The sequence below is a fragment of the Typopeltis vanoorti genome, chromosome 24 (genome assembly GCF_054136105.1).
Source record: "Typopeltis vanoorti isolate ZY-2024b chromosome 24, IOZ_Tvanoo_1.0, whole genome shotgun sequence".
NCBI classification, from domain to species: Eukaryota; Metazoa; Arthropoda; class Arachnida; order Uropygi; family Thelyphonidae; genus Typopeltis; species Typopeltis vanoorti.
This window is the reverse complement of record NC_143572.1, coordinates 85,819,258-85,841,310: the sequence shown is the minus strand read 5'-3', so window position 1 is coordinate 85,841,310 and position 22,053 is coordinate 85,819,258. Positions and strand designations below refer to the sequence as shown.

Below are 22,053 nucleotides of genomic sequence, written 5' to 3'. Positions count from 1 at the left end.
TTCTGATCTTTTAACCAGACTATACGAAAAAGTTTGTGAGAAAAGACCTGGTTTGCAGAAGAAAAAAAAATTATCTTTCATCAGGGCAATGCACCTGCCCACAAAGGTGTTTTGGCAATGGAAAAATTAAGGGATCTGCACTGTGAATTGTTGGAACATCAGCCGTATTCCCCAGATTTGGCTCCCTCTGACTTCTATCTCTTCCCAAAACTAAAACTCTTCCTTGCTGGTCAGTGTTTTTCTTCGAATCAAGAGGCGATTGCAGCTGTAGATGGGTATTTTGCAGATCTTACTGCGAATCACTACAGGGATGGGATAATGGCGCTGGAGCATCGCTGGATGCCTCCCATGATGAGTCTTCTGACTTCATGGAGTCAGAAGACTCATCATGCATGGCCTATCCTAGAAAACAGTATTATACCACTCCTTGAACTCATTGACCATTTGAACTCTCACCACTCTATCAGGCAATGCATTCCACAGGTCAACCACCCTCCATGCAAATAAACCACTCCTCATCCTCCTTCTCACAACTTCCTTTTGTAACTTCCAGGAATGAGCCCTTGTCGTTGCTCCTTTCCCCCTTCTGCCAAACAAAGAAACTCCCTAGCGTCAACCCTTTAACTACCTTTCAACTACTTAAAAGTCTCAATCACATTGCCTCTCCTTCTGTCTACCAAACTCTGCAGTCCCCCATTCTTTCAGCCAATTTTTATAACTAATATTGAATCCATACCATCCTGATACCATTATTGTTATCTGCCTCTGCACTCTTTCCATGGGCTAGTGTCGTCTGATCAGAGCTTTATACAATTGGCAACATTTTTATCTTAGCAGGATAGCATCCTTCTCAGTATTGTAGCAATCTTCTATGTTATGTTTACCACCTTTGCAATATGCAATTGCAATCCCTGATTATCAGGTTTTTATCACTCATCACCCACAGATCCTTTGCCTCCCTCACTTCCTCCAATACAGTTTCTCCAACAGAGCATATGCGGCCTCCCATCGATGTATCCCAAACCTCAAGACTAACTTTCTCTGACACTTCTTATTAAACTAATACTCCTATTCATTTGTTCTGTTTATTCAAATCCTCTTGCAGGGTACCACATTTGCACTATTACTAATAACCCTTCCCAGCTTCACATAATCTGCAAACTGAATATTCCCCTTGCAATCCATTGATAATGTCATTGATATAATGGTTAAATTATAGGTCCCAGTACTGAGCCCTGTGTGATCCCTCTTGTAAATTTCTGCCTCCTTGATAATGTTCCCCACACACAACTCTGATACCTATTAGATAGTCAATTCTGAATCCAGTTCACTAACCTGACATCTAAACCCATGTGCTGCAACCTAAATACTAGCTTATCATGCTGTCAAAACCATGTTGTCCCTGTCAGATGCCTTTGTAAAATCCAAAAAAAAAAAAGGCAAATGGCAGAATATGCCTCATCAACTACTCTTATTACTTTATTGTAAAAGGTAATTGTATTATGAAAACGAGTGCCCCTTAACAAATCCATGTTGACTCTCACAGATAACATTACTGTCATCTGTCCAATGCTGTAAATGATCCCTCACTAATTTCTCCATCTTAACTACTGATGAAATACAAAGTGGTGTATAGTTTGAACACTTCCAGTCTGCTACCACTCTTATGCAATAGCACTATCTTATTATTATTGTTATGCAACACCTCCAGGGAGTCCAGAGGCTCATCAAGGAGGACACCTACTCTCCAACTCTGTGTCCACCACTCAATTTGCCAACTACCATAATCATTTACACCAGCACCATCTACCACTCACCACCACCACCACTATTATTTTCACAGACAATCGCAAACATCCATGCCCACAGCGGGATTTGAACTCGCAACCTTTTGGCTGGAGAGCAGATACAGTAACCACTCGGCCAACCAGGGTAGCAAACTCATCAATTCGAAACATAACCCCAGAAGCCGCTCACTCTGCACTTGCACCGAACACAGCAATGGGAATTGCTATGTAGATCAATGGACACTACTTGCTAATGTAATGGAGATCACAGAGGAAATGATCATCGTTGAACATCGATGTGACCATAACGACACCCCACTGCACTCCCTGCACTCTTTTGGGCGGCTCGCCATCTGATATAGGCTCATCGCCACCTTGGCAGTGTGCATGGTCTCTGTTGTTTGCTCGCCCCATCGATGAGACTAACGTCTCAATTTCCTCCTTCTTACTCAGAGGATCTCTCCTGTCTTACTCTCCTTGCACTTCATGGGGGACCTCTTCCCATTGCCAGACTTTCATTGAAAAGCCAAGTCAGTGGGAGTGTCAGTTCTTTAGCACATTCTCTCAAAACTTGTGGCAAAATTCTATCCAGTCCCATTGCTTCATTGACAGCCAAAGTACTAAGTATTAGAGACACATGCTCTTCTTGCACTTCTAAACCTCAAATCTGCCATTCCTCTAGTATTAAAACCTTCTCCAGGATGAAATATTCCAATAAAGTGTTCATTGAACAACTCCACTATGTCCTTTGCATCAATCACTTTATTCCCATTTTTATCCGAGAATGTTATTATTCCACAATCATTTCTGCTACTACTGGCCACATAGCTAAAAATATTCCTTAAGGTTTTCTTTGGATCTTGGGGCCAATCTCCTTCTCATATTCCTCATTTTGCCTTTCTTACCATATTAGTCACTCTCCTGGCCTGAGTCTTATATTCTTCCTGCATCTGCCTCCACCCCTCTCCTTATATCTCTTGCATAACGTCCTTTTTTTCCCTGCAATTCCCATTTGATGTTTTCATCCACTTTATTCCAAATTGTGTGTTCTCCTCTTCACTTGCGGTATACAGCTTGCTGTTGCCACTAATAAATATTCCTTTATAAGTTACCAAGCACTAATGATATCTTCCCTTCTAATTCCTTCCTCCATGGAACTGCCTCAAGTTGATATCTGAAACTATTAAAATCACCTGCCTTATAATTCCATATACATTCCTTTTTCTTTGATACTCCTGCATGTCTATTCATCTTCAAAACCACATGGTCACATAATGCAGTGATACAGAACAAGAAACTAATATTTTGCCATCTCCACTTGGCCTTGATTCTGTGTTATTTGAGAAAGTTTTGATTAACTCCACAGTATTAAGAATAGTCATTGTATTAGTTTCATAATAGTTTCACTTGTGTAATTGGTAGAAAAGCCAGTTGAAGTCTGCACAGTGTGAACTGTGTAGATACTGACATGACTATGGTGTTCAGATAATTTGAATGCAGAAAATCAAGATTCTCTTTAGAAAGATAGAAGTCAGAATGATTTGCAGAATTGCAAATGTGACAGAATGAGACAAGGAAAATTTGAGGTAAAGAAGATTATAGAGTAGAGAAATGATTGTAGCGTATCATTAAAAAAAATTGCATTGTTTTAATGCTGTTCTTGTATTTGGATAACTTTATTGCAATATACTAAGCCTGAGAGGAATTATTTCAAATCATTTTGCCTGCATAAGAGTTTAGCAAAATATAAATTTTTTTTTGTTAACCAGGTCTTTGGACTCTAATAATGTACTGGAATGGATGCATATGGACAAATGTGCATCTCGTTATGAAATCTCCTATAAATTGTTTACATTAAATAAGTTCTTAAAAGTTGAATTTTTGATTATTGATATTTCTCTCATTTTTACATCAATGAGTGGTGATATTTTTTAAAATAAAAACTTGACATGTAAGGCAAAAGATACAATGCATTTATGAAAGGTTCACTGGTTTTTGGCTTATTATTTTTTTCCTGACGTCCATGGAGTGACAAGACTCATTGTGGGAAGTCAACACAAAGGCTATCATACCACTCCTTAAACAACTCATCTACTGCCTGCACATTCATCCCCTCCCTCTCTAAGGCATGCTTCATGCTTCTATCACTCTCCATTCAAAAAACTTCTAATATTGAAAACAATGAATGAAAACAACTGAATATTTCCTGTATCATTCATATAAAAATTAAACAGAGGACCAAGTACTGAGCTCTGTGTTACACCACTAGTCACTTACCTTTTCCTGGACCCAACCCCTCCATAAAGCACTCTGTCCATCAACCACCCTCTAATCCAAATCACCAGATTCATATCCATCCTCATTTGCTCCAATTTATGCAATAGAGTTCTGTGTGGAATCTTGTCAATTCTTCCCCTCACAAAACCATGTTGTCCCTTATAGAAGTATCATATTCCTATTCACCCAGTTCTGAATTCTGTCTTTCACCAATTTCTCCAATACCTTAACTACTACTCCCCAGATGCTGATTGACCTATACTTTGCTATTTCTGTTTTGTAGCCTCCTTTCTTTCTACTTCCACTCCACTGCCAACTTCACAGTACTGAGGCTTTAAACAGCTTGGTCAGAGGAGCTGATAATTCCCTTGCACGTTCTCATAGTACAAGGGCTGATATGCCATCTAATCCCATAGCTGTGTTCGTATTGAGGTTCTACAATATTTTAATACCTTCATTCTCCAATCAGTCGATGTCACCTAGATACAGGTGTGTACCTAGATGGTACATGCTTGCAAAATGCTTACTCAGTAATTCAACTGTTTGGCTTAATTCTGTTACCTTCCCACCATCAGCACTTTTTAACGTCATCCTTCCATAGTCATTCCTCCTTTTACTCACTACATAGCAAAAGAACTCTTTAGGGTTTCTTTTGAACTTGTCAGTTAGCTTTCTCTCATAATTAACTTTAGCCTTTTTTACCATACCAATCACCCTTCTTGTCTGTGTCTTATGCTGATCACCATTTTCTTTATAATTTCTCCACAACCTTTTCTTTGTGTACAGCTCCTCCTTAATAAAGCTATTCATCTATTGAACTCCTACCTGATTTATTTTTCTGATACTAGGTATGCATTTAGATACTGCTTTCTTCAACCACTCTTTGACTACCTCCCATGCACCATAATCTCTCTTCTCCAAATTCTTATGCCATGGCTCTGCTGAAAGCTGTCTCCTCAGCTTGTCATAATCACCTGCTTTGTAATTCCACATATATTCCTTCTTAATAGAAAATTCTACATGTCTGGCAATCTCCCAGGTCAAAACTATGTGATCACTTTGTCCATGTGGAGATAGCTAGATTGGTTAGTTTTAAGTTCTCTAATGCAGTGATCAGATCTATCAATCTTGGACCTCATGCTGCCTCAGGTAATCATCTCTCATCAGCTGTATAAATTCCATTTCCTTCCCTGCCTGTGACCATTACTCCTAATCTATGTCTCCATAGTTGAAATCTCCCATAATAAATACTCAATCTGTACTCATCATGCTAATTTGCGAGTGCATGTCATCTACATTCTCCCTTATACCCTCTGGATAAGTGTTTCTAAACCTGTGGTCTGTGGACTACCTGTGGTGGGACAGGTGGTCTGCAGGCAGACTTAAATAAATAAATTAAATAAATATATATTTTTTAATTATCCAAACAAAACAAATTAAAATTGAATAAATAAGTCAAAATTATTGAAATCAAATGGAGACTTAAAAAAAAAAAACAAATAGCATCAGAAGGCGGAAGCAATAAAACTATATTGTTGTTCACTTCACATCTCTTTTATTATTCGTCAATCTGCCGCTAAATTTGTAGCGACAGAATGATGAATAATAAAAGAGGGGTGAAGTGAACAACAATATAGTTTTATTGCTTTCACTTTCTTGCTATTTTGTCAGATTTGAAGTGAACATGTGTTATCCACATTGCAACCAATTGCTTGTTGTTTATTGATTTTTATTATTGAAGGTTTCCTTCCCTCATCCAAGGTTCAGTATATCTTCAGAAGTGCTAAGTGATACTTGGACAAAGTGTGTCCTGAGTTAACCCCAGTATTTATATATTTTTCAGAAATGTTTTTCAATAATGGAAAAGTGGCTTAGAACTAAGACTTTGAAAAAAAGAGCAAATGGTGATATACGTGTTGTAATGGAGAGTAAATCTGATACTATTAAAGTAGAAGAAACAAGCAGTTAAAATTAAAAATACAGTAGGAAATATAGCAGTTCATATTTGGAATTCAGATTTACTTGGTGTGGAGATAAAAGTGAATAGAAACCTCAATGTGTTTTGTGTTATGAAGTGTTGCTGAATAAGTGCATGAAACCTGCGAAACTCTGATTACATTTAGAAACTAAACATTGATGTGAAAAATAAGCCAATTAAATTTTTTTAGTGACACTTAGGGACATTAAATCATGAGTTTGATTAATAGCAAGCACTTGAAGCATCCTAAAGTTTGCGCATAATGAAAACAGGGAAACCTCATTCTATTGGGGAAAATTTAGTACTTCTGGCTATAAAAGATGTTGTAGAAACTATGTTTGGCAACAAGTTACTAAAAGACGTTAATTTGATTCCACTTTCAAATGACACTGTCGATAGCGGAATTAATATTATGGCTATGATGTAGAATCTCAGTTAATCGAAAGAGTTAAAGAAGAGCCCTTATTATGTGTTAAAAAAATAGACAAGATGTTACAAATGATGTGCAGTTAATATGCTACGTAAGATATGCGCATGATAACAATATTCATGATGATATTCTGTTTTGTAGAACTTTGTCATCCCGAACAACTGGAGAAGAAATCTTTCGCACCCTCAATAATTACATAATGCAAAAAGGGATCCAGTGGGAAAAATGTATAGGCTTCTGTTTGGATGGAGCTCACTCCCTTACAGACAGGCATAGTGGGGGTTGTTTCTATAGTCCAGATATGAATTGAGTACCATACATAGGGCAGCATTAGCCTCCAGAGGAATGCCACCAGAATTTAAAACTGTGCTATACAACGCTGTAAAGCTAGTTAATTTTATTAAAGCTCGACCATTAAATAACAGGTTATTTTCAGTACTCTGAAATGAAATGGACAGTGAATATATATACAACTTTTGCTTCATTCTGAAATTCACTGACTTTCCAGGGGCAAAGTACTAACAAGGCTATTTCAATTAAAACACGAAGTTAATTTCAATTAAGGCATGTAATTCTGATTTTGCATCACTCCTTGTTGACGAAGCATGATTATCAGCACTATCCTGTCTTTCAGACAATTTTTTTAAAATTAAATGAACTAAATCTCTCTCTTCAGGGAAATTCTTTAACTGTTCTTAATGCGTACGACAAAATAAAGGCATTCGAGAAAAAAAAAACTGGTTTTATGAATTAATTATGTAAAAGACAGACAATTTGCACCTTTTCCAACATTTGGAATCCTTTTTAGTGGAAAATGATAATTTTGTTGATTCTGAGTTTCTTTAAAGGGTTTGTGACCACTTCAAAAATCTGAAACAGAATTTTTGAAACATATTTTCCGAATAACTTTTATAAGAAATTTTTGTGGGTTCGCGATCAATTGCAGACTTGCAGTCACAAGAACAACCTTTCGTTATTGAAAAAAGAACAGTTAATTTAGCTTTCAAGTGACAGTGGACTTAAAATGCAATTCCGTGATCTTGGTTTGGCTCGATTTTGGATCTCGCCTTCAATGAGAAGTGAATTTCCAGAATTATCTGAAGAAGCATTGAAAATCGTCATGCAGTTTTTGACAACCTATCTTTGTGCGAAAGGATTTTCATTGCTCCTTCAAATAAAAACAAAATACAGACTTCATCTTAGTGTGTGCCTATCTTTGACTGGAGTTGACTAATATTGAGCCAGATATCCAGCAACTCTGCAAGGGTCGAGAAGCTCAACCATCTCATTAAAAGTTAGTAACATAATTATATTACATTATTTATCTCATACACGTCCGCACAGTTAGCCTAGTGGTTGTGTGCTTCGCAACCATATGCCTGGAGAAGGAGTTTTTCTAGGTTCGATTCCCATCGGAGACTTGAGGAGCTGAAGAATCTCCCTCAGCTGGTCTTGGGTATGAACAGTAGGGTTTTTTCAAGTTTATCCTGGAATTTTTCATCCTGCAAAGCAGGCAAACCTTCCTTGAGGACTCAACACTACTGACATGGGATACACTGGGGGCGTAGAGCTTGACCACCTTATCCTGTGAACGATTTGAGGTCCGATGATTAATAAACCGCCCGACACCACAAGGTAAAAGAGGGTAAAAGGGAGATGAGATGATTTGATACACTTTTAATCGTTTACTTCCAATTTAATTAATTATGTTTCCATATGTATTCAAAACATGCATTTAGATTTATGTTATAAATGGCACAGTTTGTTTTCCAAAATGTTGGCAATTCCCGTGGTTTTTAAAAAAATTACAAAAAGTCAGAACGACATATAGGGAAATAAATTAAAAACACTATGTTTATTTTTGAAATTAAACTTTAATTCCAACATTCTAAAATGTTATTTTTCTTGCTTTTCTGTTCGTAAAATCGTCGATGACATTGTCGAAGTCTATTTCATCACTCAGTTGCTGTTTTATAGATAGACAGTATAGCAAGATTTCTTAAATGCCAAAAAAAAAAATTGCCACCCGGGGTGTACCCCCCCCCCCCCAAGCTACACCTTATAACTTAGTGGTCTGTAGAATTGTTTTAGACATTTACTGGTCCTTGGGGCTTAGAAATGTTGAGAAACGCTGCTCTGGATTATAGCAGCAATCAATTACTTATATGGCCCTGTTGGCCTCTATCTCGCCAGATACTTTCAAATGAACTGCCTTCTGAATCCCTGTCCCTGTGATGTACTTCTACTCTTTTTTGCTTTAATTTCTCTGCTATCTTTAGCAAAACATCCTTCCCCTTCTTCTATCCTCTTTGAAACACTATACCCCCCCCCCTGCATTCTATTCCTATCACCATATTATCATCCTCAGTCAGCTGCAACTCACCAATGCATATAACTTTTGGCCAAGTCATGCTGACCAATGCCAAAACTCTTCAATCTTATTTTGAATACTTCTGACATTAGGATACATAAACTGCAATACGCCCTTCATCCCCCACCCCCACCCCTCCCTTTCACCTTGTGTGCTACTCAGCTCACCAAATTTAACCTGAGGTGCTACATTTCGCATCAAGTTATCATTCTTACACTTACTAGGTTGTCTGGTCCCACATTCACTTGTATTATTCCTAAACATTCTATATTATTTCAGGAAATTACAACATACTAGAATATACATTAAATAAATTTTAATATATTTCTATATTTCGGCAGCGTCACACTGCCATTTTCAAGAACTTATGTACCAGCTATGTGCACGCAGGCACAGCAAAAACAATAAATGAGCAAGAAGAATGAAGCTATTATTTCTCCTAAAGTCCTGATGGTGCCCTCTAGCGGGCGATGTTGGTATTCTTGGGCGATTGGGCTGGAGGTCTTCTGATGTAGGTTTCCCAAATTTGAGGAAGTCTCATGCAGCCAAATTTGTTGAATTTATCCTCAACAAATTTGGCTGCATGAGACTTCCTCAAATTTGGGAAACCTACATCAGAAGACCTCCAGCCCAATCGCCCAAGAATACCAACATCGCCCGCTAGAGAGCACCATCAGGACTTTAGGAGAAATAATAGCTTCATTCTTCTTGTTCATTTATTGTTTTTGCTGTGCCTGCGTGCACGTAGCTGGTACATAAGTTCTTGAAAATGGCAGCGTGACGCTGCCGAAATATAGAAATATATTAAAATTTATTTAATGTATATCCTAGTACGTTGTAATTTCCTGAAATAATATAGTGAAAATGCATAACCAACGTATAAGCCTTTCCACGAGAAGGACCTAAACATTCTAATTTCCTTAAAGCGTTCATTGCCAATCGCGCGATATCGCGTGATGCGAGTTCCCACTGGGCGACCGATCACGCTTTATCGCGTGGACGTCGCTATCAAGTAAAAAAAATTTGGCCACCACACGAAATTCCAATTTTCAGCTTGGCAATGAACGTGTTAACTTTGTACTTCCACACTTTCATTGAGCAAGACTCTTGAAACCAAATTCATTTAGATGCAAGCCATCTATTTTATATGAATCCTACCCTCCATCAAACTCATTCCATAAGTCAACAAACTCATAGACAGGCTTATACGTTGGTTATGCATTACTAAAGCACTTAAGGAATTGAACAACGTAGATACGAATATAAATTAAATTACACTTTAATAAATATTTCCGATATTTTGGCAACGTCACGTTGCCATTTTCAAAAGGAACTTACAAAAAAAGGCACGTGCATGTAGGCAATACAACACAGTAACTGAGAATGAAGAGATGAAGCTATTATTCTCCTAAAAGTACTGATGGTGCCCTCTAGCAGGCTAAGTAGGTGTTCTTGGCCGTTGGGGCTGAAGGTCTGCTGATGTAAGCCTCCCAAATTTGAGGCAGTTGCACACAACCAAATTTGTTGAGGTTTGGAGAGTTTCTTAGGGCTGAGGCTGATTCCATAAATAGTCTTTTGAATTTGTATTTGCTATGGTGTATTACTGTAGCTTTCTTCCACTGTATTTTGTGGCATGTATCCAGAGCATGGTCTGCAAGACCAGAATGGCTGTACTTGTGAAAGCGGATGTAGTCCTTTTGTTCAGAAATTCTGATATTCGCTGTCCTGCCTGTTTGGCCAAAGTAAGACAGTTTACAACTGCAAGGGACCGGGTATACACCAGGTAGGTCTAGGGGAAGTGGTTGGTCTTTGGTGGAGTGGATAAGGGATGCCAATTTTCTGTAAGGCCTATAACAGGGGGTCAGGTCATGTTTTTTTTAAGATTTTGGTAATTTTCGAGGTGCCTCGGATGTAGGTAATGGTGATGAATTTAGAGTAATCCTTGTTGTGGAGGGGGGGGGGCTGTGGTTTGTAGGTTTAATATTTTTTGGATTTTTTTGGGGGAGTAGCCATTGGCTGAGAAAGTGTTGAGGATGTGATTTAGTTCAGTGTTTAGGGCCAGTTTTCACCACTCCATATTGTTGTGAGGGGAGGGAGGGGGGATTGTTGGTGAATGCATCTCCCTGTATGTATGGGTTGGTTTTCTATAAACTGAGAAAACCAAGTTTTCATCAGGCTGGCGGGTGACTAGTGTGTCTAGGAAAGGGAGGCTGTTGTTTTCCTCTTTTTCCAGGGTGAACTTGATTTTGAGGTGTTGGTTGTTTAAGTGTGTTAAGAAAGAGAGGAGTGTTTCAGAGCCATGTGGCCAAATAGCGAACACATCATCAACATAGCGAAGCCATATAGTTGGTTTTTGTGGGGCAGAGGCTAAGACTTTTTCTTCAAAGATCTCTATAAAGAAATTGGCCAAGGGTGGGGAGAGTGGTGAACCCATGACTGTCCCCTCTATTTGTTTATAGACTTTTCCCTGTCAAACGAAATAGCCTGAGTTCATTGTGAACTGAAATAGGGCTGAGATATCAGGAGAAAATTTAGCTTGGATTAGCTCTAAAGTTTCCTTGAGTGGGACATTTGTGAATAAGGAGGAGATGTCAAAGTTGACCATTATGTCAGTATGTTGGAGTGTAAGGTTTTCTATGCTGGCTTTGAAGTGGGCTGAGTTTTTTTTATCTGTGATGGTGTATTGCGAGCTCTTTGGCCAAATGTTTTGCTAATTTGTATGTGGGGGAATCAATGCCATCCACTATGGGACGTAATGGCACATTTTCTTTATGCATTTTTGGGAGTCTGTAAATACGGGTGGGGGGGGGTATAGATTTAAACGGCTTTAATCTGTTGGTAACTTCTACTGGCCCAGAAGTGACTTTCTTAAGGAGCCTGTGAAGTTTTCTAATTTGTGAGTTGGTGGGATTGTATTCGATAGGGAGGTAAGTAGCCTGATCTAATAGAAGAGCATTAAGCTTACCTGTGTGGTCCTTTTGGTTAAGTACTACAGTTGCATTTCCCTTATCCGCTTTGGTGATAACTAATTCTTTATTATTCCTCATTTCCTGTAGAGCTTTATATTCCTTGTTGGTTTTTGGTGGTCTTGCTTTGGAGAGGACACAAGCTACATCCAGTCTTACACTGTTGGCAATTTGATGTGGAAGTTAGCGGATTCCGCATTTGATCTGGATCATAATATCCTCACTAGGTATTTTTCTGGGAGCAATGGCAAAGTTGTGGCCACGTGAAAGCGCGTTGAGTGCTTCAGGGTGACTGAAGAAAGGTTGATTACGGTGTTGGTAGAGTTTTGGATTGACAGTAGAGTTCTTTTTTAATTTTTAGAATTTTTTCATCTGTTGGCTTCATGTTTTTTCAAATTTTTTGTCTGCAGCGGTACACGAGACATCATGTAAAATAGACCAAAGTTCGTGATTTAAAGTGCATGAAAGCTCATCTTCAAAGGAACAAATAGCTTCGTTAACGTCCACCAAGAGAAACCGCGTGGTGGTGATTTGTTCGCAAAGCAATGCATAGCTAGCGGGGTTATATATACGGAGCATTTTTTGTGAAACAAAACGATGCTTATAATTTACACAGTTCGGGATTACCTTATTATCCCAGCAGTGTTTCAGGAAAGTTAGATGATTTAATTGTCTAGTCCCCCCCCCCCTTCCACAACAAGGATTACTCTAAATCCATCACCATTCCCTTCATTCGACGCACCTGGAAAAAAATTACCAAAATCTTAAAACATGACCTGACCTCCTGTTATAGGCCTTACAGAAAATTGGCATCCCTTATCCGCTCCACCAAAGACCAACCACTTCCCCTAGACCTACCTGGTCTATACCAGGTCCCTTGCAGTTGTAAACTGTCTTACTTTGGCCAAACAGGCAGGACAGCGAATATCAGAATTTCTGAACACAAGGACTACATCCGCTTTGACAAGTACAGCCATTCTGGTCTTGCAGACCATGCTCTGGATACACGCCACAAAATACGGTGGAAGAAAGCTACAGTAATACACCATAGCAAATACAAATTTGAAAGACTATTTATGGAATCAGCCTCAGCCCTAAGAAACTCTCCAAACCTCAACAAATTTGGTAGTATGCAACTGCCCCAAATTTGGGAGGCTTACATCAGCAGACCTTCAGCCCCAACGCCCAAGAACACCTACTTAGGCCGCTAGAGGGCACCATCAATACTTTTAGGAGAACAATAGCTTTATCTCTTCATTCTCGGTTATTGTGTTGTATTGCCTACGTGCACGTGCCTTTTTTTGTAAGTTCCTTTTGAAAATGGCAACATGACGTTGCCGAAATATCGGAAATATTTATTAAAGTGTAATTTAATTTATATTCGTACCTACGTTGTTCAATTCCTTAAGTGATTTAGTAAAGTCTACAAACTCCACACCATTCCTCCTGCACAATCTGTGCACCCACTCATTTGTGATCATCGCTCTGCATCTCAGCTTGCCACTATCATAGTGTGGCAGCAGACTAACAACTTTTACTTTTTCACTCTTCTTTTCATATGCACTAGCAACTCCTTCATGTCTTCTCACATACAACACTTGTCACCTGCTAAATCATTTGTACCAGCCAAAATAAACATCTCTTTCACCTTAACTCTCTGCATTCTTAAAGCATCAACGACATCCTTTATCTTAACTCCTTGGAAACATGATTTTATTGTACTCTCTTCAAGAACTCCTCATATCAATGAACTATATAAAAATCTGCCAGACATTTCTCCAGCCATTCAATCTCCTGTTTTGTTCTGTGAAGAACTCCATGTAAGTGCTTTATCGTTTCCATTACCATCTGGTCATTCTCTTCATTTTCCACTGCCTCATTCACGTAGTCACTCATACTGTTTGCAACACTATGCCAATCGTGTTATCATATATTTCAAATCACTCTACTTACTCTCTTCACACATCTGGTATTCACTCACAAAACACTTGACAAACGTTCTCCAGTTTCATTCTTCCTCCAAAAATCTCTCATTTTACAAAGGCCATACATTTTGGAAATGCTGCGGCAAATGTAATTACGCACATTAAAATTAGCACATCGATGCCATGCTGCACAATGCAGTGTACAAGGAAAAATATATTAAACCTTTAAAACTCAGAAAATTAAACATTTTAATGTTAATCACACAAACACTTGTAAATATAATGATGCAAAAAGAATGACTTAACTGATATTCACCACTTCTACTATCTTCTGCCTTCTTGCAGCAAAATTTTCTCTCTTTCCAAATAGAGTAGGTTACAACTTTTCATTGGTGGTACCGACATTAAGAAAAACTAAAGAAAGCATATAATTCATGTTATTTTGATATGTCACTGTTCTTAGATGCAAATTGGTGAATTCCTCTACCATTTTTACATCAACAGAAAGAATTTTCAGTACGTTGGTATATGTGTATAATGAAAAATATCATTTTTACTATTGTGCCATTGTAAGTAATAAGATTAGAATCATGTTTAATTTCTTTATTGAAAAATGTAAATATCATTGCTGTTTTTAGTGATATTTTTTCCATTTCAGATAGAATATTTTGACTCCCTTTTGGCTTGGGCAGCCATTATGCCTTTGTTTGGGAAGTCCCAAAAGAGCCCTTATGAGCTAGTTAAAGCATTAAGGGAGGCTGTTCTTGCATTAGAGAAAGGTGACAAAAAAGCTGAGAAGGTTGGTTAAATTTAATTTACATATAGATCTGTAATTAATTATACAGAATCAAAACCATCAGTTTACTTGCATGTTACTGCTGTTATAAGGAAATATATTGTTATATAAATAGAACCATGTTGTCTGTTAAAAATGTGTGCAAGAAAAGTAGGATGAATGGCATGACACTGCCAGAATTATGTGTTGGATGGATTAAAAAAAAAATGCAAAGAAATATACTTGTAATGTTTTTGCAGTATGTCTTTTTTAGAAGGCTTCGTTATTCATTGTCTTCTGTGGCTTTTTCAAGTCCCATATAATCACTTTAATAGTGTCTCTTTTGTATTTAAGGTATTTTTTATTTGGTTGTCTATTGGATCACATTCTGTTAACATTTAATTGGCATTTAAATGGAAAACACACATGGAAAATCTTGATGTTTAATTGTAAAATTGTTGCATATGTTCGTAAATGTCCATTTATCACATAAATTCAGTACATAAATGGAACAGCTATTATACAAAAACAGAAAATTCTAAAAAAAAAAAAAAAAAAAACTAGCTCAAGTAAGATAGCAGAAAATGGTCAACATTTTCTTAACTTAAAATTGTAAATACAGTAGAACTCGGTTATAATGAATTCCACGGGACCGCATATATTTGTTCGTAATAACCGTTATTTTTTATATCCAAGAAGGTCATAATTTGAGCGAATTAAAAATGTTTTCAGATTTTTCTCAGCATAGGTATATTGGGTAACATAAATACATATATGCATACATACATATAAAGAACAAAAATTTATTTTTAAAACTTCACATTTTTACATAGAAAATCATCAAGTGTGCTTTGCTTTGCACAACACGCATATTTCATACATTTGAAATTGTTCCTTATACCACTAAGATGCTTGAATGTGTCGTCTGAACTTGCAGATCGCGATTCCATAAATCTTGTTAAAATATGTAAAGTACTTTCTGCTTCACACCAGGTAACGATTTTCTCATCATTGCTATTTTCTTCCTCAGAGTCACTACTACTATTATCTTCTTCTGGTGTATGAGAGATTTGGTTTAAAATATCAGTGTCTGTCGGTATACCCGAAGTTGCGATGTCATTATTATTGTCTATAAAATTATCAATCTCTGCGCACCTTTCAAAATTGTCCAAGTTTCATGCTTTTAACCACGTTGATAATGGTAAGTTATCCTCTTCATCTTCTTCAGATTCGCACTCGTATTCCACAAGACCGGCTTTCTTAAAACAGTTTTGTATCGTAGACGATGACACCAAATTTCAAGCATCACTCATTAAACGTATTGCGTGAAGTACACTGATCTTCGAGTCGTAAGCATAAGCATTTTCCACAGATTTTTCTCTGTGTTCTATCAGTTCCAAGACTAACAGACGACGAAAATGGGATTTAAACATCTAATTATGCTTTGATCAAGTGGTTGCAAGACAGATGTCACATTCGGTGGCAAAAAAACAAGTTTTATGTTTGTTAAATTAGCCACTACAGGATGGGCAGGACAGTTGTCTGTCAATAACAAAATTTTCCAGTTTTCACTGTGAAGATTTTTATCCCACTTGCGAATTTCATTTTCGAAAATTGAAGATGTTTTCCAGGCCTTCTTATTTGCTGTATAATCAACAGGAAATTTCTTTGTTTTTAAAGCATCTAGGCTTTGTCGATTTTCCAATTACAAGAAGCTTTCTTTTATCGCTACCGGTCATGTTCGCACAAACTAAAACTTTGAGTCTGGCAATGCACTTTTCGTTTTTAAATTGGAAAGTTTTATCGGCGTTAAATTATAAAAAAAACCCTGCTTCGCCTGCATTATAAATGTTGTTGTATCCATACCTTCGTTTCATGTCTGGCCATACATTCTTGATCTTAGAAACAATGTTTTTGTCAGTGGATAACGCCTCTCCACTTACTTTTGCATAGACAGTATTGTTTCTGGGGGTGCTTAAGGGTCAAAGCTGTATAACTGAGAGGAGACAGCCACATAGCCTTTAAAGTGCGGAGAACCGACCAGGGCTTCTGACCTAATGTCCAATCCTCACCTTCTCATGGTGCACCCTATTGGGTATCTACTTGGATACTGAACGGACGAGGATGGGCAGGCAATTTGGGATTTAACCGACCAAATTGTATTCTTATTGGTTAAACGAAAATATAGAATGATGGTACAACATGACAAAATTTCATGCTGACTGGGTCGTCGCCCGGTTAAACAAGGCCCCGTTGTTTTCGCCAGGGAACCAGGGCAAACAGCGAAAAGTCAGCTACTGGAACAAATCTGAAAACAAACCCCAACTCAACATCACCAGAGTTAAAGATCGGTACTATCAACGTAAGAAGCCTAAATGGCAAAGAAATGGAGCTAGCTGAGGAATTAGATAAGCACCAGATCGACATAATAGGGGTGACTGAAACAAAAAAGACCAAAACTGGTGAGATCTTTCTGAGCAATAAATACAAAATGTTATATTCAGGCAATGACAATCAAGGAAAAGAAGTAGTAGCCATAGTATTCAACACAAAATACGAGGCTAATCTTCTTGAATGGCAGTCAGTCTCAAGCAGAGTAATGTGGGCAAATATGAAAATGGGGAACTGGACAATGAGACTTATTTGTGCCTATGGTCCCACTGAAGGTTCTACTAAGGTAGAAGTGGAGGAATTTTTTGAGGCTTTAGAAAAAGCAAGTGACACAATGAAAAATGAAAAGTTAGTCCTTGTTGGGGATCTAAATAGCAGAGTAGGAAATGATTGTGAGACATACAAAAATATTTTGGGAAAATTTGGAGAAAAGAACAAAGCTAATAATAATGGCAAATATCTGTTGGATTTCTGCTCAGGACATGGACTGGTTATTACTAACACCATGTTCCAACATAAAAATGTGCACAAATTCACATGGAGAGAAGAGGCTAGTAATAAGAAAAGTCTCATTGACTATGTTATTGTTGATAGTGATGTTTTCTCCCTGGTGCAGGACAGCAGAGTGTACAGAGGATTTGAAATTGGAAGTGATCACTATTTAGTCTTGAGCAGGATAAAATTGAATTTCATATTGAAAAGAATAACATGTAAGAAAGTTTTAAAGCGAATAAAAGTTGAGCAGCTCTCAGATGTGAGCTGTAGACTAAAATACACAAAGATTATTGAAGAAAAAATGGAAGAGTTTGAGAACAGGAATCAAACTTTGGAGATTCGGTGGCAAACTCTGAAGAAAACATTGATTGATTCTGCCAGAGAGGCATGTGGTGAGGTTGTCTGTAAGGATAAAAAAAATCAGAACTCCCTGGTGGACACAGCAAGTTAAAGAGGCAGCGAAGGAAAAGAAGAAAGCATACCAAAAGTTCCTGTCAAATAAGTCAGCTTGTGCTCTTAGAGAACATAGAGACAAATGCAAGAATGCTAAACACTGTGTAAACCTAGCTAAACAAAAGTTATGGGAGGACTTTGGCAAGAATATAGAAAATAAATATCAAGAAGGTGGCAAAATATTCTGGAGGTTGTTGAAGAAGCTTAAGAATGGAGGAAAGAGTGCTGTAAAAGGAATTAGAGATGATAAAGGTGACATGAAAATGGGAGAAAAAGATAATCTTGAAGTATGGAGTAATTACTTTGAAAAACTGCTAAATGAAACAAGCAGTGATGACAGCACAGTGGTAAAAAAACACTGACCAGGCATGCAGTCAGGAATACATATCCATACTTGAAGTAGAAAAAGCCATCGAAGGCTTGAAATGTGGAAAGGCAGCAGGAGTAGATGATATTCGACCAGAAATGCTGAAGTATGGTGGTATAAGAGTGTTACAGTGGCTGCACTGCATAGTTTAGAAAGCCTGGACAGAGGGACGATTTCCTGATGATTGGAGTAGAGCTCTCATAGTACCCATATATAAAAAGGGAAATAAAACTGCATGTGAGAATTACAGAGGTATTTCCCTACTGAGTGTTCCTGGCAAGATCTATGCAAGTATACTTGAGAAACGGTTGAGAAGAATTGTGGAAGAAAAGCTTGGTGAAGAACAAGCTGGAATCAGACCAAATAGAGGCTGTCAGGATCAGATCTTCACTTTACGACAAATAGTCGAGAAAGCATGGGAATATAACAAAGATCTGTATTTAAGTTTTGTCGATCTGGAAAAGGCATATGACAAGGTGCCAAGAGAAAAGCTATTCAATACGCTGCAGTTATATGGTGTCAATGGGGCATTATATCAAGCAATACTTAGTCTTTATTTGAGTTGTAAGTCAGCAGTTAGAATTGAAGGAAGTACAGGAAGATGGTTTAATGTTAAATCTGGTGTGAGACAAGGATGTACGTTATCCCCTCTGTTATTCATTATCTATATGGATCACATTATGAAGGAAAGTGGTATTAAACCTGATATCAAAATTGGAGATGTTAATGTCAGCTCTTTGCTTTTTGTGGATGATGTTATACTTCTAAATAAATCTGCTACAAGTCTGTAAGATTCTCTGACTAAATTGAATAGCTGTTGTAATAGATATGGTATGAACGTCAGCAATAAAAAGACAAAGACAATGAAAATAGGCAGAATCATTGAAAATGTCAACTGTCTTGTGAATGGAAACCTGTGGAACAAGTAAAACATTTCAGCTATTTAGGCACAATTTTTACTGAAGATGGTAAATTAAATATAGAAATAGACAACAGAATCAGCAAAGCTGGTATGGTGGGAAGTCAATTGAATAAATTCATATGGAATAAGAGAGAAATTAGTCGGAACACTAAATTAGCTGTATACCAGACAGTGTTCAAACCAGTTTTAACTTATGGATCTGAGAGCTGGGTCAGAAGTAAAACACTTGACCAAATACTAGAGACCACAGATATGAGAGTCCTGAAAAAGATTATAGGCAAGAACAGATGGCATCAATGTCAGTATCATATTAAAAATGAGGATATTAGGAAAGAACTGGACATTGTCAGCATCCAGGAATGGATTAGCAGAGCTAATCTCAGGTGGTATAGTCACTTAAACAGAATGGGCGAGGAAAGATTAGCAAAACAAGTGTTCTCTGCCAGGTTGGCAGCAAAATGACCCAGAGGAAGACCAAGATATAGGTGGATTGATATGGTACAAAGTGCTTTAGACGATAGAAATATAAGATCTGATAATGTTGGAGTCTTGACAAGTAACAGACTGATTTGGAGGAAAATTGTAGGTAGGAAATTAATAATGATGTAATTTTTTTCATGTAGTACTATCATATCCTGTACACCCCTCGAGGGTACATGGCAGGAATTTGATGATGATGAATATTGTTTCTGTTCCTAAAGCGATCAATCCGCCCATTGTTGCATTTAAAATCGCTATAACCAAATTGAACAGCAAATTTTTCAGCTTGAACTTTTGAAATTTGTCTGCTAATAGGTAACCCAGCGGTTTTTTGCACTTTAAGCCACGAAAGAAGTGCCTCTTCAACGTCACTTTTATTACACTTTTTAAGTTTTTTACACTTCGATAAATTGTTTTCAAAAGCTTTCAGAGTCAACTTGCGATTCTTCCAAATTGTTGATATTGTAGATGGGGACAAACCATACTTCTTTGCTACTGTCAGATTTGATTGGCCACTTTCCACCTCCCGTATAATTTCTACTTTTTCGGAAACTGATAAAATTTTCCGTTTGACTCCCAACATTTTTCCACAACCAGAAAATGCGTACGTACGAAATGTCAGTAAAGGAACGACTAACATATATTATTTGTTCGTTATTCCTGTGAAACGAATTCGTAATAAACATGAAATACATGCATTAAATCAAATGTAATTCAAATATACCTTCAAAATTATTCGATATAAACGTGAATTCGCTGTAACTGTGATCGTTATAACCGAGTTCTACTGTATATATTAGTTAAAGGTTACTATTTTTTCACTTTAGTAATCTTTCCTATATCCTGTAAAGAAGATAGACATAGAACATTAGATATGTTTAAGTTAAGGCAGTTGAGCAACGTTTCACAATTTTCTTTATAAAGATATTCGCAAAGGATATGTCTTATATCAAGTACCATGAGACTGAACAGTCCAGAATTGCTGAACATTCCATTGCCACTAGGCATAAAGTTCTGTGGAACAAGACAAGAACCCTTCATAAAAGCCAGTTTCTTATGGAACATCATTATAAAGAAGCTTGAAATGTTGTTTCATTGCACTAACTTATAGATCCAATGGTCTGTTTTTATCTCCTTTATTATTACACCCTCCATGGAGTCTGCAGACTCATTATAGGAGATTCATTCAACTAACAACATATATTTATCTTACCAAATGTTAAAATCCTTAACACTCCATTTAAAAAAAATCTACTCCTCACACCCATCTTCACCATACTCTTACATAACTTCCAGCTGATTCTTCTCTTCTTGCCTTCTACTCTTTTTATAATCCTTTCTGGATTAATCTGATAAAATCCCCTCACTAGCAGAAACATCTTTATCATATCACCTGTTTTCTTTCTATCCATCAAACTCTGCAATCCACATTCTTTCAATCTCTCTCCATACCCAACATTCCAGTCCTGATGTTATCTAGTCACTTGTCTCTGGATCCTCTCCAATGTTTCCACATCACAGTGAAAACCAGTGACCAAATATGAGCACAATAGTTCAAGTGTGGTCTGACCATTGCTTTATACAGTGGCACAACCACTTCCTTATCCCTACTTATTAGTGTACTTATCATAGCAGCACTATGATTTTCAGCCTGCGACACTTGCAGTATGCCCTCTTGACTTCAGTTTGCTGTCAGCTGTCACTCCCAAATCTCGAATCTCATCCACTGCCTGCAGTATAGTGCCATCAATATAGTATAGAGCCTTAGATTTCTGCACTTATTAAAACTGCAACCCTACTTCTTTGTCCAAGTCAAGTTTATTCAAATTTTCCTGAGGGGAATTAATATCAGCTGTGCTACTTATAATACTCCCCAGTTTTACATCATCAGCAAACAACTGAAGATCCTCAATTCTACATGATATATCATTTACAAACAAGTTAAACAGCAGGGGCTGAAGAACAGAACCTGGAGCACACCACAGGTTACTTTCCTTTTTTTGAGACTCTGTTCCATCATAAACAATTTGCTGATATCATTCAGAGAGCCAATCTACGATCCATCTAACCAATATACTATTCCATCCTCTGCAGTTTAATACATTAACTTATGAGGTAATCTATCAAATGCTTTTGCAAAGTCCAAGAATACTGTATATGAATCTACCTTATCTGACACACTTTTTACCTTATAAAATGCAAGTAAACTGCTAAAACTAGACCTACTCTTTACAAATCCCTGCTGGCCATTTTGTATTCTATTCCTAATCAGTCTCTCAAGCACGTTCACTATAACTGCAGGTATATAATTTGAAACTACAGTTGTAGTCAAGGTTTTGGAAAGACTGATTAGGAATAGAAGACAAGATTGGGTTGATGGACATGATATTCTATCCTTGAATCATGCTTGTAGAGTGGTACTATTTTGTCTTCTTT

The 22,053-nt window shown here is 37.4% G+C and overlaps 1 protein-coding gene across 2 annotated transcripts in view; it reads left to right on the top strand.

Moving 5' to 3' along the window:
* Window positions 1–22,053, top strand: part of Mo25 (calcium binding protein Mo25) — a 322,108-nt gene that overhangs the window by 20,961 nt on the left and 279,094 nt on the right. For both annotated transcript variants that reach the window (XM_090413554.1, XM_090413553.1), the window contains exon 2: window positions 14,393–14,533. In XM_090413554.1, coding sequence (XP_090269680.1) covers window positions 14,432–14,533 — 102 coding nt within the window. In that variant the 5' untranslated portion in view covers window positions 14,393–14,431. The remainder of the gene's footprint in view (window positions 1–14,392; window positions 14,534–22,053) is intronic.